The following is a 16,077-nucleotide window of genomic DNA, read 5'->3' on the forward strand; positions in this document are numbered from 1 at the left end:
CGCCTAAACATATCATAACGGTATTATTTGTTTCAAGACGCAGATCCTTAATTTACGAACTTAATCAAGGCACAAATTACGCGATTAATATTCCCTAATTCAAAAGTTAGAGGAACAAAAAGATATTTTAAATTCTAGTTAGTTCATTGAATTTTAGGTAAATATTGATTTAACTTAAACGCGTTGAAAAACAAATATTTTCAGTTTGTATCGAGTAAATTATTTAAAACCTTTCAACTTTTGCAACAAACCGATTTGGGGTTACCTATGATTTGGGGTTAACTATGATTTTGGGTTACCTATGATACAAAAAACTTGGTAATAAAAAAACTGCTTTATAAATTAATACTTTAAATATTTATTCAAGGTTGATATTTAAGGTAAATATTTATTGTGTATATAAATCCTTATATACCTTATAAAAAAAAAGATATATACCTTAGATATTAATTATATAAGCGATTACCGATCTAAAGCGATTGGTTTAGATACCCTCTTCCTTATCCAAACCAACAAATTTCAGAGTTTGAGGTAATAGAAAATAAAAAAAATATTCTGTCCATAGTTAAGCGAATGTATTTCTTTTAAACGCAGTTTCTTTTTGATCATTTAAAATACGTTAAAATATTGGACTTTTTTTACCAATGTGGTTTTGGTTTTTTTTTACACAATATGGTTACTTAAAGAAGAAATATTACTGTAAATGGCATTTTACAGATCATAATTAAAATTTCATATTAACAACATAAGTTGCTTCAACTTCTTTTTACATTTTAAAAACTAATTTTGTAATTATTTTTAAGTTCTTAATTTTTTGGTATTGAATTAATTTTTAAGAAAAATAATTCAATACCAAAAAAATACGAAAATTGTTTTGCAATTGACAAACCTGAATTGAAAGACCAACATTTATTTAATATTTAATTTTTCCTTTTGATATTTAAAGAACAAATTTGCTCGGACCGTACTGTTACTACTTTTAAATGGTCTTTCTTATTCTTCCATCCATTCCGTAAGATCTTCCAACAGCCAGTAAATAATAATGGAGATTTAAAAAATACATTTTATTCCAGTAAAAAACAATAACGGTTGGTTATTTGTTACTCTACCCAATTTGAATCAATCGGTTCTCCTTTCAAAAGAAAAAGCAAGTGAAGCATTATCCCCACATCAACGCCGATTGTGAGCAAGCCCGGAAGTTTCTTATCATAATATTTAATTCAACGTAGTCCGGTGAAAACAACCCGGAATGCGTTATGATTTTATTTGTTTACTTTCGATTAATGAGTTTTTTTCTAAAAGACTTTAGCGTACGTGCAAATCTCCACTGGTAATTTTCGTCAATAGAAATTTTTTTTTCTTCAGATATTGACGTTATCTATATCATACACCCGTTTTCATTTAAAATGCTACCCAAGCCAAGAATTTTTTTATATGTTAATTTTAGCTGTAATAAAATCAAGTTAATACGTCAAACTACAATACTTTAAAAACTTTAACTATAGACTAAGAAGTAAGAATAGTTTTCGTTTTCGTTTGTCTAATGCGTAACGTATAAGCTCTTATACTAATTTTTATGTCTGTATTGTATTGTATATTTTATACTAATTTGTATGAACATTTTGTATGTCTAATACAACTTGGAATTGGGAAAAGTGTTTAAAGTTTCATTGTGTTTCTCTCTGAGAGTGTTATTTTTATTGTGAGATCTTTAAAAATTATTTGCAGTATAAATGTAAAGCGTTATCCTAAATAAATTGAACTATTTAATACTCTTTTTTTAAAAATCTTTTTCGAAGGATAAATAACAAAAGTATTTAGGTTTTTATGTTGCGTTAATGGGAAACTGTTTAAAAAGTAGAACAACCGATAGAGTTTCTCTTATTAGAGAAAGCAATGGCTCAAATTCAGAGATAGCTCAGAATCAAGAGTTGCCACCTCCATATCAGGTACTAATTTTACAAATTTGTATTTACAATCTATATGTTTGTACATGTACTTTTTTGATATACATACATACATACACACACACACACGTACATACATACATACATACATACATACATACATACATACATACATACATACATACATACATACATACATACATACATACATACATACATACATACATACATACATACATACATACATACATACATACATACATACATACATACATACATACATACATACATACATACATACATACATACATACATACATACATATGTACATGCATATATACATACATACATATGAACATACATAAAGAACTTTGCATACATAAAGAACTTTATTTTCCAATCAAGGAGGAAAGTGCAGCTACAGTTTTCAATTTGACATCATCTACACAATCTTCTTCTGTCAATCTTACAGAAGAACAATCATTACGGGTTGCTCATCGGCTTGTACTTATTCAACACTTACCATCTGGAATATATGATGGAACAAAAAAGAAAAAAGAGTAAGATTTTTTAAGGTTTTATTTTTAGCAATGAAAGGTAAAATAATAACAATGATAAAAATACTATTAAAAAAATGATACCAACAAAAATAAAAAGTGATAGAAGAGATTTAAAAGTTTTATGATTGTTTAAAAAGTTAATTTTTAATTTGTTTTAAAGATTTTAAATTTAGAATCAATAAGTTTCAGTGTAATACATGTCATTACTGAGGAAATTGTATAAATCATTTTTTTTTGTACAATTTGTTTTTCTATATTATTGTTTTACATTGATTTTTTGAAGTTTAATTGGTTAAATTTTATTGGGCATAAAACATTTATGGTAGTTCATATTAGTTCTTCATGTGACAATTCTGTAAATTTGTTTCTCTTTTTCACATAAAATTTCTAGATAATTTTATCTTGGGCCTTTTATTTTTAGATGTGTTATTTGTATGTGTGATTTTGATATTGGAGATCCTGTCCGATTTCTGCCATGCTTGCATACCTATCATAGGGAGTGTATAGATGATTGGTTGCTACGATCTTTCACTTGCCCTTCTTGTATGGAACCTGTTGACGCTGCTCTTCTGTCAACTTATTTTACATCTGAATAGGATATAACTATGGGTCTTATTTCAAAATGCACATGTTTACGCATTTCCTTTTTATTTAAAAGATACTCTTTTATATAGTTTTTAGAGTTAAAAATAAGCAAAAATATTAAAATGTAGTAGCACACACAAAAACACTGTGTGTGTGTATATATATATATATATATATATATATATATATATATATATATATATATATATATATATATATATATATATATATATATATATATATATATATATATATATAATGTGTTTGTGTTTGTGTGTGGTTGAATATTTGGATAGCAATTTGTATATATATTTTTTATTTTAGTAAAATTTTTACTTTTCATAGGATTGCCAACTTTGTATTAGAACAGATCCAGTCACTATAAATAAATATAAATAAATATACGTGTGTGTCTGTTTGTGTTCAGAACTGTTCTAATCCAAAGTGACTACCCTAATTTTTCAATTAATATTGAAAGTTGTTCTATTGTTCTCAAGCAGAACCATTTAATACTTTTTGATGCTCTATTTGACCATGAAAGAATTAGTACTGCATACTTCTTTTGTATAAAGTTTAGGATGGGTTGTAAAGTTATGTATTATGTAAGGTCGAGTTATGTATTTGTAAAGTTTTTTTTTTTTAGTTATTACTAATTAACTATGATAATATTAATAATTTATTAAGTAATGTATATCTTATTGTAAATATATGGGAAGTTTCATTGCAGAAACATGTTTTTTAAAAAAATCTTTTTAAAGTCACTAAGTTTTGTTACTTTTATAATTTGGGTTTATCTCATCCTTGAGTTATTTCATCCTTGAGTCATTTTATCCTTGAGTTATATCAAACTAATTAAATTACGTTTGATTTAGGTTTAAGGATCTTCACATAAAGTCAAGAAGAAGATCTTAAAGTTGGCGAAATTAGTTAGTGATCTATCATCATTAAAATCTGTTTATGTTTGGTTGTGTGCTATTCTTACAAATTTTTTTATAAATACCTGACATAATTGCTCTGAAAAAATTGCACTAACAAATTGTCAATCATTAAATTCACTGATGGTCATTTATGGGAACTAAAACGACTAGTGAAGATCATGGGAAAAAATGGGTTGGGTTTTATAATTTCTGAGTTATCACCTTTGCCCTTTAGATAGACTAATATAGTTTGTTTTGAAAGATATTTTAATGTTAAAAACGGAGATGTCAATTAAAAAATCTGATGAGAAAATTCTTAATGCAGAGAAAAAAACAGCAGGATTCGTTGCTTGAAAGTTATGTGTTATTAGGTGCAAAATAAATTGACTGATGAATTACCGCGGTGTGACCTAACAAAGTCCTATGCTTTAAGAAAGTCCTAATTTAAGAAATGACAAATTTCGTATATACAAAAGAAACATTTGCGGAAAATAACTTAGTTGTTTTAATTAGATATCTAGTTAGATAAAATTTTTTTTTTTTCTAAATGTTTATTTTATGTATACGGAATTTATCATTTCTTAAATTAGGACTTTGTTAGGTCACACGATAGAAAATTATGCAATTCAATCAGCATATCCTTATCACTCAAAATATAACTCATTACGAGTTTTACTAGAAAAGATATCTTTTTTATAAATAAAACAGTCTTAGTACATTCATGGAGCACATGGGAAAAAAGAAATTATTTCACGGAGAAAGGGTCAGTTATGATTTCATGGAGATAAGGTCAGTGACGATTTCATAGCTGTAGAGTTGGTGATGATTTGATTTTAAATATGAATAAAATTGGAATGGTATTGAAAGCTTTAAAAGTGAAAATGAAAAATATGCTATTAAAACTGGGAATTTTGTCATGCTGTGTATATTGTTATATCGAAAAGTTGTGATTAAAAATATAAGTTGAGTAAATGGATAAAAGATTCCTCGTATCAATAACTTTTCAATTGCTTAGGTTTAAAAATTTTAAACCAAGAAGAGAAAAAAATGAATAGAAGCAATTAGCTTTTTTGTAACCTATCGGAATGAGGCCTGGTTTCTGAAATTTTATCTTGGAATAAAGTCATCTGCGTATGATTTGATTGCATTTAATACACTTTTCTACCAATCGTTAGCTTAAACTTGAAAAAGCATACCTTATGAGACGTCATATTTTATTTGGTACCTAAATAAAAGCAACTGAATTTGTTTTAGCTGATGACGATGTGAAAGAGAGAGAAAAAAGCTCAAAAAAGCTTTAAGGATTACATCTCCATTTTTATTACAATAAACATGGAGAATCACTATCAGCAGGAAACATCATGTTAAGTACATAATTAAGCAACTGATTGTTTTTCGATCTGATAACAATATTGATTAAATAAAGAAAAGAAAAAAAATAATCAAGAAAAAGAAAAGAAAAAAGACGATCAAGAAGCTTTAAAAGATCTTCAAAAGATTTAAAAAAAAACTAAATTTTTCAATGTTTCTTGAGCTCTACAACTTGCACAAGGTGCAGAGCTCAAAAAGTGAAAGAAATCAAGAAAAAAATCCTAATAATTAGAAGATACTGTATTTTTATTAATAAAACCCCACCTTGGTCATACTTTTTTTCAATTCATAATTTTAAAGTAAAATGTTTTGGAAATGTAATAAATTTTGGAGATTAAAAAATTGTTGTTTTAAATATCAATTTATAACAGTACCTTTTTAATCAGTCATATTTCTTTTCATATTGACTCAAGCACCACTACCTTGTTTTAAGAAACTTTCTTTTTCTGATTTTACTTTAAGAAACTTACTTTTTCTGATTTAGATCGAGTAGTCCGGCCGTAATTTGTTACTTAGTCATATTGTATGTAACAAGAATTACGCATGCTTTTGATAACCGGACAGTTAACTTCGCGTTAGATAAATAACCCAATCAAGTTTTCACAGCCTAAAATATCTATTTCAAAAAAAAATACGTAAAACAAGTAAAAAATTTGGTTTAGTCGGATATTATTTATTCCAGCACAATTTCCACAACTTCGATTTTGTAACTTTAACAAAATCCCCTGTTTTTAAAACTAAACTAATTGTAATTATATTTCACTTTATTGTAAAATTACGTAGACATTTGCACCAATCTAATTGTTGTATTCACAGCCATTAGTATGGTGCAATATGTAAATAGTAAAAATAGGTGAGTCTCACGTAAAATTCAAAAATCATCTACATATAAAAAATACTAATCATTAATATGCTAATAGTTTTTATCAACAACATTATAGTTCAGTATGAGCTGAGGTTTTAGCGCACAAGGCTGGAGTTTGAAACTCCATTGCGTACTCACAACGACTTGGTTCACTGACAGCTAGCAATTTATTATCTGCACCGCAACTTAGGTTTACCTAAAATAATAAGTAAGCGTTTTATCACAAAAAAAAAACAAAAAAAAAAAACAAAAAAAAAAACAAAGCAAAACATTTTCTTACCAGAAAAACTTATTTTAAAGTCTAAAAGAAAAAAAGAAAAAACAAGCCGACCTTTGTAGATCGCGCAGGGCCATTCCAACAACCGGCCCCGTCTTTATAAAACATAGTAGAATATTTCATAGGAAGTTCACCCCAGCTGCCCCATCTCCTAAATTAGAAAAAGTGTCTATGTATTTTTTTTTTCCTTATAAAATAATACACGCAAAAGTTCTAAAAAGGTTAATAACAAAGTTCTAATTTTTATTTATTAAAATTTGAAGCTTACCCCAAATCAGTCTCGCTTCCACCACTCTTTGATTTTTGAGTTGTTTTACTGAATGGGCACAACTTGTATACGTACCTAGAAAAACAATTGCATTAATACATACATAAATCCAAACAATAACAGAGTTTGTTCAATGCAAAAAAAAAAATCTTACTCTCTATCAGTAAACTCGTAACAGTGATCTTTCAAAGAGGCAAACTCATTGTTATAACCGAGATCCATGCTCAAATAATCTTCAATTGATCTGAAATATTTTAATACTTTTAGTTATGCAAAAGACATTTAAACTTCAAGATTCTTCATTGAAAATTAAAACAAAAAATAAGCATCAAAAAATGATTACTTGTGTTCTTTTTCCAACTCTTTCACTTCACCATCAATCTCATCAAAAGCTTTTCTTGCACCATTTGCAGCTGCAACAAAGTGCAAATCTTACTACTACTATTAATTATATAATATGAATTATATGTAAGTCAATATTTGTTACACTTTTACCTTCTATAATCTTCTTAGTTTCATCGTCATAATCTGGCATTTGGTCTAAAGAAATTTTGAAAATACATAAAAATGTTTCGTCAATTTATTCAATTAGTCAAACTTTTATCATTTTGTGAATCATGAGTTTTTAAAGTTAAGTAACTTAATTATTGACATTTGTTGAAATAATCTAGTTCTACTGAGGATTGTTTAAAAATTCCACAAATAATCAAAAACACATTTTAGAGGGATTTCGACTTTACATTATAATCCTTACAGATCATATTAGAGATGATAGAGTATAATATAAAGTTTAGTGATAAATTTTTTAATAACGGAGTATTATCAAAATTAGGTTTCACAATTTTTTTTTTTTTTAAAATAATTAAAAAAATTTTTTTTTTAATAATTTAAGTGCATTTAAAATTTGGAAAATGAACTTGAAAGCATCAGGGTTCGTACAGCTTTAAAAAGAAACTAACTTCCTAATCATTTGTTATGACTTTTTATGAAATGAAACATCTTGTTCCTTTATCAAAAAATATTTAAATTATGATAATCATATAATTTACATAATAAAATATTTAAATTATGATAATCATAATAACATAATAAGTGTTTTCAGAAAAATTAAGGACAACAAAACAAACTTTACCAGAAGAAAAAAAAAAAAAAAAAAAAAAAAATTAAAGAAAATGTTTAAAATAATCTATACCAACACAAATTTCTTTATTGCCACTTATACAAAAATATTCCTTTGTTTTAATATTTTTAAGCTGTCCAGTTATAGTTTTTTAAAATTTTCCTAGCAACTTTTTTTGACCACCTTTTAATCAGACTTCTTTCCTGACTGTACGAACCCTGTATATCATGTTTTAGCTATTTTTTCTGTTTACATCTCGTACCATCATTTTGGGACAATCCTATCCCAGTTGGAATATCTTCACCAGAGTCTTCATCCTCATCATCATCTCTGTCATCCTCATCATCTTCACCTTCATCACGATGAGAATTAAGTAAAGGGTCATGTTCACTGACAGATCGAGGGGTACCTATTTCACAGTTTAAAATTTTTCATTTAGCTTTTTGAATTTTGACTGTGTTTTATTAGAAGGGAGGAGGGAGGAGAAAACAAGAAGTTTTTAACCAATTAAAAGTTCATTTTCATTTTTTGCACATTTTTCATATTTACACTTAAAAGTTTTTGAACAATTTATATTTGCACATAATGGATAAAAAGTTTGACTTAAAAATATCAGCAAAAAAAAAAAGATTCTTACAACATACCTTGTTCAGGAGTAACAATTGGAGGGGGTACTTCTTCAGCAATAGTTTGTTGATCTGTTTTTCCTTCTGATGGGGCAGTGTCACTTTCTGAAGATTCTGAATGTTCTTCTTTTGGCGGGGTCTGTAAAAAAAAAAAAAAAAATTTTTAAAAATAGAAATTTCTTTGCATTAGAGTTATTTTACCTTATTATTGGTGGTATAAAATATGAAATTTCCACATAAAATTTTTGATTCTTTTCTTACTGGTCTACCATTCACAAGCACTTTATCTTTGATATGCTCCCAAATCTTTACAAAACCTTCCGAATCTACCATCTCATCACCATTTAGAAGGTCCTACCGAAAAAGATGTACAGTTTGTTTTTATGATTCTAAATATTATTCTAAATATTTTATTGTTATAAATATAAATTTTTTATAGTTGTAAATATTTTGTTACTACAAATACTTTGGTATTATAAATACTTTTATATTATAAATATATTTTTACAGATATCTATAATATAATTTTTTTTTTTTCTAACACAAAATGATGAGTTCAGAGTAAAACAACAAAATACCTTAGCAACATCTTCTGTATTATCACTCTTCATGTAATTATTATTCATTAACTCAATATATGAAACCCTTTAAAAAAAAGTCTATTAATATTCATCAGAAACCATGTGATTCTTTTGTGCACAACCAAGTTACCTTACCTAGTTTTAACATTAAAATATTTCCACCAATAATTAGCCAATTATTCAGAAACTCTTACCATCCATTTTTATCCAAATCGAGAAGAGCAAAATGTTGCAAACATAAAGCACTTTCTTGCTCTACTTTGCGTTTTGCTTGAACCTCTTAAATAAACAAAACTTTTTTTCAAACAAATCTTAAAACATATTTATGAACTAAATTATATTTGCTCTTCTTTTTGAAAATTATTCAAATACTTAGTAGAAAATTTTTTATAGAAAATTTAGAAATACAAATGAACTTGAACTTTATAGAAAAAGTTTCTTGTATGCAAAAAATATTGTTAACACACCTTCCCAATTCTTTTTATGGAGATCTATAGCTTCTTTCTCTGGTTTCTCTGCTGCTTCTTTTGCAGCTGTAAATAAAAAAACATTAAAATTACTTTTAAACATCATCAAAACTCCTTATTGTTAAATGTTATAAACAAACCTCTTAATTCTTCAAGCTTTGCACGTCTTCCTTCTAAAATATCATTTAATGTAGATAGGCGATTCTAAAAAAAGCAAAATACCTGATTTTATATAAAATGAGCATATGTTGATATTAAATCACTATACATTTTTCCTTAACAACAAAATGCTTTATTAAAAACCTTCTCAAACACTCAATTTAAGAAACAAAATGGTCTGAAGTTTTTTGAAGAAGTTAATATTTGGACATTTGATGCTGTTTCCCTCCAGTATTGGGATTTTTTTTGTACCAAAAACCCTCCCCAGTTTCCATTATGCCATTTAATGCCTAAATGACTTTCCTCATAAATATCTATCTACTATCATGCTTTTGTTATGGTTTCATCATGTCTCAAAGGAATAAAACAAAGTGAACTCTTTTTGCTAAATCTGCAACAAACCATCTGAACACACACTGAAAGCAAAGAAAAATGAGCTTTCTAAAAAAGCATATGAATTGTATTTAAATTTAGAGCTGATGAACAACAAACCATGGGTTCCCCATGTCAGTTGCAACACATGTAATGCAAAATTAAAAATATTGGTTGACCATCCTCAGAAATCAATGTCTTTTTCAGTTCCTATGATTTGACAGGAACAAAAAGATGATACTTCTTATTAAAATAATGAAAAGAAAAAAAAAAAAAAAATTACAAGTAATATAAGTATATTATTTAAAGATGTTGTACTTTTTTTATTTTAAAAATAACAAAAGCAAAAATCAAAACTACCTAATTGTTCCAGAAATTTTCATAAAACACTAATGATAAAAACAACACAAAATATTTCAATAAATTGAAGTTGAAAAATTATTATGTATTATTTTATGATCCTATGCAGCTGAAATTTACACTTTGAAACATGTTTAAACATGTGAAAATTTTCAAAATAAAAAAAAAGTACACAAGTGAATGAAAGGCTTAGTGAAGAAATTTCATAAGTTCCAATTTTATTGAGCAATTTTTAATGGAAAGATTAATGACTTTAATTTAAGTAACCAACTAATACAATCAATTTGTCAAATAAAAAATGTACTTTAACTATTTTTTATGCTTTCTATAAAATTAAATTTTATTTATATTTCAATGAGTTAAACACAAAAACCTTTAATTGATCTTGTAAGTCTTGCCTCTAACAAATATTCAAATAACATGCCTAAATCTTCTTGAAATGCATTTAATCATGCATTCTGAGGAACTCACAGTTCCAATACGTCATTCAGAGGAACTCACAGTTCCAATACAGATTTTGAATTTCCACATCTTCAGACAAATATCCTTCACCTCACTCAGTTTCAGATCCTTAACTAAAGAACTAAAGAATTTGCTCAGATCTAGTTTTTCCAAATCACAAGCAAAATTTTTCTGCTCAAGATTGCAATTTCAAAATGGTGTCATTCCTAAAGAGCCTTCAAAACAGTTTCAGAAAGTTTCTATTTTCTTTGCCTGTGGATAGTGAGAACATTAAGACATTATCACAGAAGGAACTGGCAACAGTAAACCAAATTCTTTTTAGGGAAGAACAGTGTAAAATTAGACTCTCTACTGCATATTAAGCTCATGAGCTCATGAAACAATTTATCTCCAAACTCTCTTTCTAAAGCTTTTTTGGGGCAAAGGTCAAGTTATGTGACAGCGAACAGTTTTGTTGAAGTGTTTATTTTTCTTGTTATAGTTGTAATGTCATTACTGTTCTACATCAAAATGTATGAATAAAAAAGATAAAATTTACTTAATTCATCTAATAAATAAGAAACTTTTGTTGGTTGTGTTGAAGAAAATTAGCTTATCATGAATATTGTAGTTATCCATGACTTTTGGACATAAAACCTTGAAATGTAACACTTAAAAGTTTAAGACAAAATTTGTGCTTACAAAAATTTTGCTGTTATTCTACTTATTCATAGTGTTGTTATTATGCTGTTAATTGTGCTACATTGTGCTATTACTGGATAGTAAGGAAAGACGCTAACTATAAAAGAAAATAATCCACCAAATGGTTTTAACATTCTTACAAAGTAGACAAAAATATAGGTGTGTAATGTTGGAATATGTGGAAAGCAATCAAAAATACACTTGTATCTATAAAGCTGTATGAGGCAGAAAAAATGATTTTGATTTTTGAAATAAAGTCCAATCAAATATGGAACACATAATCAAGGAAGTTGACTAATCTTTATTTTTTAAGGTATATTGCGATGCAAACTTAATATATTAAATAATAAAAAATGTGTAGTAATCTTTCAAAAATAGTACATGATAGAAAAATTTTGGAATCAGCATCATCAAATTATTCTAAAAACCCCTATATTTAATCAAAAAAGTAAACAAAAAGTTAAAATTGAGTGGCCAGTGACCAGCTTTAAATATTTGGCAAATAATTAATACTAATCATCAGATTTGTTATTTTAATGCAAAAGGAGAAAATAAAATTAACTGGTAACTCTGCAAAAATTATTGAAGGTAAAATAAATTTTGACATGAAAAACTTTTTCTTTGTATAAAAAGCCATTTATAAAATTTAAAAAGTAAAAAACCTGCTTTTCGATTTTTCTCTCTTCACCTTGCTGAATCATATCTTGCTTATTAGAAAATCCCTAAAACAATTATTTAAGTTGCTATAATAAAGTTTCATTTTACCCATTAAAAGAAGCCCCCCCATGAGGTGAAAAATGGTCATTTAACTCATTAAAAGAAGTTGCTTACAATATTTGCCATTTCCATAAGTTGACGCTGTTTTTCAGCAGCTTCAGCTTGATGTTTTCTATGAAGAACAAAAAAAAAAAATTCTAATCAAGCTTTAAAGTGATTTACTGGATTTTATCTCAAGTCTGAGGTATATATTAAAGTTAAAGGTATGTGAAATGAATATTAAAACAGAAAATGGGAAAGTATGAGTACATATATGTAAAAACTCACAATCACAAATTAAACTTTACAATCACAAAAATGTGTTCATCACAAACATTAGTCATGCCCTATCAGTGCTTTAATCACAGACCTTACAGCTACAGAACTATTTGAAAAAGTGCTTAACTTACTGGCATTCATTGAAGCAAACTACATTACTATCATATTCATCGCTTCCATCACAACAATCTAAAACAATAAGAAAATAGTAGAAAATTTATAGCTTTTAAAACGGACTAAAACATGTTAAAACTTTAGTTTCTTTCATGATATCATTTAGCAGTTTAACATCAATCTCAGTAGTAACATACAAAAATACACTCCAAGATACACTCTTATGATATTGAAAATCTTTTTAAGAGAAATAGCTATTGCATCAGTATTTGTTGAATATCTTTCAACCAATTAGAAAACTTTAATCTTTGTTGTTTGGAGTTTTTTTTTTTCTATTCTAAAAGGTTTTGATTTAAGAATTTCTTTTTTAAAGATTTAAATTTCACTTTTTCAAAAGTTTAATACAAGTTAAATTAAAAAATAAAAATAAAATTTTTTTTGAAATAAAATGGTTTGTACTGCATATACAACTTTAAAAAAATTATTTTATAAAAATTCAATCCCTATCATGAGTAAATATATAAATATACTGTAATTTAACAGTCAAATAAGTAGTTTTAAACTAGAGTTCAATTTTTCAAGTTTAGTTGTTTTAAAAATCAAATTTGAATTGATTTATCAATTTAAATACATTGAAATTAAAGAATTTTGTTTTTAAGTTAAGAAATTAATAAAAAAAAAAAAAAAAAAAAAAAATTTATTTCATTCCACATATGTTTAATAATTGTACAGAAATTTTATTAAAAAGAAATAACTTTTCATACCGCATATCCCATCATTTACACGAGAAGATTGGATATATTTTCCTTCATGCCCAATATTAGAACAGAAAAACTTTCCATTTGGACAAGCAGAAGTTCCTGAAGAATAAAAAGTTTAAAGAGATTTATGAGAAGGTAATACAAACTTGATATATAAGTGTGCAACAAGTTTCAAAGTAATTTGTTTCATTATTCATTTTGAAACCAGATCTTTTAAATTTAGAATCTCTCATAAATCCATAAAATCTCTAAAGTTGATTTATAATTACAGCAAAAATATTTTTATGCTTTAAGATTGTTTGTGAAAATATTTATTTTCCTTATTAAATTTCTTTGCTTTTAAAACTTTTATGCAATAACCAAGGCTCAATATAAGTTAATTTTTAATTAAATGAGTTTTTTAAAATATATCTAAAAATTCAAATAAAACAACTAAGAATTAAATTTTCTTATAAATTTATAAACATTCTAGTATTATTAAGCAGAAACACCAAAAATATTATTTTCTTTTTCAAACTAAATACCACTAACATTAAAACTAAATACCACTAATTTTAAAACTAAATACCACTAATGTTAAAAATGAGGAGAACTTCTGGGCGAAAGTTGCAAATTCTCTAAACTTTGATGAAGAAAACTTTCTTTAACTTTCTTTCGTTTTGCATATATATATATATATATATATATATATATATATATATATATATATATATATATATATATATATATATATATATATATGCAGTATTTTTATGTTAAGAATGACAAGAAATGACTTGAATTTTTCAAAATATTAGTAGCATATACTATCATAAATGCCACAGTTGAAATCTTGCTAAATTCAAAAATATAAAACCTGGTTCATCTGATCCATCAAGACAATCACAAAAGTCATCATTTACACTTGAAAAAGGAATTGTGGCAGTTCGATCCAAACAAGTAAAGTCTTGGTTTGGGTTATAGAAAGATTGAACTAAAGAAAAAGAAAAGAAAAGAAATTAATGATTAGTAATACATAAAAAGAAACCTAAGATTGCAATCTTAATTTAATATTAAAAAAGCAATTCTTAAAAAAATATATTTTAATCATAATAGAATTTTTAGTAATTTGCTAATAATAGCTATTTAAAGTTAAATCTATGGATGCAAAAAAACAACAGCTGTTTGTAGTTTGATCTAGGAATTTAAGAAAAAAAAAACTGTTCAGTTTATTCAATAAATAAAAAAATTAGCTTTTTTCTTCCTTTACTAAATTGCTTTCTTTTTAGATAAAAAGATATTTTGAAAAAAGATTACTAGTCAGTAAATTTGAACTTTTTTTCCTCTACTATCCAGGAAGCATCCCTAACTTTTTCTTAGAATATAGGTTAGTCAAATGGCAGAGCTTAGTTTTCAAAATTTAAAACTTCATAAAAATAAAACGAGTACTTACATCGCAGCTCAGCACCTCTTACTATAAGAACGGAGCAGTTTAAAGTGCAAAAATGGATTGATATAATCAAGATGACAATTGCATAGTTAGTTGCCATTTTAAGTTCTAGATTTTAGAAAGTCAGCTTCGTCAGTCCGGATAAAATGAAACTATTCACTTTCTTAGGCGATAATACGTTTTATTTCGCGATAATACGTTATCTTTCAGAAAACGTATTATTGCGATGCAATTTTACGCGTACTATTTTATGCGTCGTTTTGTAACTGCTGAAAAAATTAATCTTTATTCTAAGTCCACAAGAACCTTGCGTTCATTAATTTTCTTTAGATGTCATTAATTATTTGGAACACTGAAGAAGCTCAGGTCAAAATTGCTCCTGATTTTTTTAAACATCAAAATCTTGTAACTTTTGTAAAGAAACGTGTTCATATCGTTAAAGATTTCATCATGAAATTGACGCGTTAATCTAAATACAGATAACAGCCGGGTTACATAGAAATAAAGATCTTTAACTAACTAAATTTGACGCTTAAAAAATGTAAAATTACGTTAATCTAGAGTATCCTGCATAGAAGGCTCGTTCTTACACAGAAATGCTGTATGCTTTTTTTCCAGCATGTATTAACACCAAACAAACTGCCAACTTTAAACTTTAAAAAATAATTTATTAAAAAGTAATAAAGACCTCGAGAGTAAGAAATAATGTGTTTAAAATAGCATAACGTAAAAAAAAAAAAAACGACTTAAAGCATTTTTTCTTTTCTGACAGTTACAAATTCAACTGAGTCAAATTCCTCGATATCTTCCGCATTTCCTCATTTAGACTTGAACTTAATTAAAAACCTTCTTACCTTAAAAATCTTTTATAGCGGTATAATTGAAATTTAAGACAAAATATCTATTGAAAGGAATATTTTAAAAGGGTAAAAGTACAAGTGAAGCGCGCATTGTGAATCAAGGCGAAAATGTTGTGCTTTAAATATGTTAGCACTGGTTGAACAATCGACCAGTGTTTACATATTATCGTGATTTAATCGTGACTGACAATTTCTTTACACCATAAGCTACGTGCCGAAAAAGAATAAAGCTGTGAGTTTACTATCCACCGTATACCGTACAAAACAATCCGAAGGCGATGCAATGAAGCCACCAGCAAT

The 16,077-nt window shown here is 26.7% G+C and overlaps 2 protein-coding genes across 3 annotated transcripts; one reads left to right on the top strand and one right to left on the bottom strand.

The window, feature by feature from the left end:
- Positions 1-1,764: 1,764 nt before the first annotated feature.
- On the top strand, positions 1,765-3,211 carry LOC149880113 (RING finger protein 11-like). Its single transcript, XM_090070466.1, has 3 exons — positions 1,765-1,949; positions 2,313-2,467; positions 2,889-3,211. The coding sequence occupies exons 1-3, from the start codon at positions 1,839-1,841 to the stop codon at positions 3,061-3,063; spliced, it is 441 nt and encodes a 146-aa protein (XP_089926592.1). The 5' UTR covers positions 1,765-1,838; the 3' UTR covers positions 3,064-3,211.
- Positions 3,212-5,997: 2,786 nt separating this feature from the next.
- LOC145195028 (glucosidase 2 subunit beta-like) lies at positions 5,998-15,197 on the bottom strand. 2 transcript variants are annotated; one of them, XM_090070219.1, is made up of 19 exons: positions 14,921-15,197; positions 14,345-14,461; positions 13,492-13,587; positions 12,745-12,802; positions 12,410-12,467; positions 12,241-12,300; positions 9,685-9,748; positions 9,545-9,610; positions 9,272-9,356; positions 9,075-9,141; positions 8,758-8,850; positions 8,515-8,635; positions 8,133-8,279; positions 7,246-7,290; positions 7,094-7,163; positions 6,905-6,994; positions 6,751-6,825; positions 6,537-6,633; positions 5,998-6,401 (listed from the first exon to the last, which is right to left on the bottom strand). In XM_090070219.1, the coding sequence occupies exons 1-19, from the start codon at positions 15,015-15,017 to the stop codon at positions 6,276-6,278; spliced, it is 1,632 nt and encodes a 543-aa protein (XP_089926345.1). In that variant the 5' UTR covers positions 15,018-15,197; the 3' UTR covers positions 5,998-6,275. The 2 variants fall into 2 exon arrangements, with proteins under 2 accessions (XP_089926345.1, XP_089926346.1); XM_090070220.1 differs by lacking the exon at positions 8,133-8,279.
- Between the last annotated feature and the right edge of the window lie 880 nt (positions 15,198-16,077).

The sequence above is a fragment of the Hydra viridissima genome, unplaced genomic scaffold, assembly GCF_058129835.1.
Source record: "Hydra viridissima isolate aposymbiotic clone 2 unplaced genomic scaffold, HvirCarnegie_v1 scaffold_13, whole genome shotgun sequence".
NCBI classification, from domain to species: domain Eukaryota; kingdom Metazoa; phylum Cnidaria; class Hydrozoa; order Anthoathecata; family Hydridae; genus Hydra; species Hydra viridissima.

What these genes read in the sequence shown, in the direction of transcription:
- LOC149880113 (XM_090070466.1), top strand. Translation starts at nt 1,839, where the DNA reads ATGGGAAACTGTTTAAAAAGTAGAACAACCGATAGAGTTTCTCTTATT. An exon ending in AGTTGCCACCTCCATATCAG is followed by an intron (nt 1,950 to 2,312) that starts GTACTAATTTTA and finishes TTTCCAATCAAG; the next exon opens with GAGGAAAGTGCAGCTACAGT. An exon ending in GGAACAAAAAAGAAAAAAGA is followed by an intron (nt 2,468 to 2,888) that starts GTAAGATTTTTT and finishes TTTTATTTTTAG; the next exon opens with ATGTGTTATTTGTATGTGTG.
- LOC145195028 (XM_090070219.1), bottom strand. Translation starts at nt 15,017, where the DNA reads ATGGCAACTAACTATGCAATTGTCATCTTGATTATATCAATCCATTTT. An exon ending in CCATAAAAAGAATTGGGAAG is followed by an intron (nt 9,357 to 9,544) that starts GTGTGTTAACAA and finishes TGTTTATTTAAG; the next exon opens with AGGTTCAAGCAAAACGCAAA. An exon ending in GCCCTGCGCGATCTACAAAG is followed by an intron (nt 6,402 to 6,536) that starts GTCGGCTTGTTT and finishes TTATTATTTTAG; the next exon opens with GTAAACCTAAGTTGCGGTGC.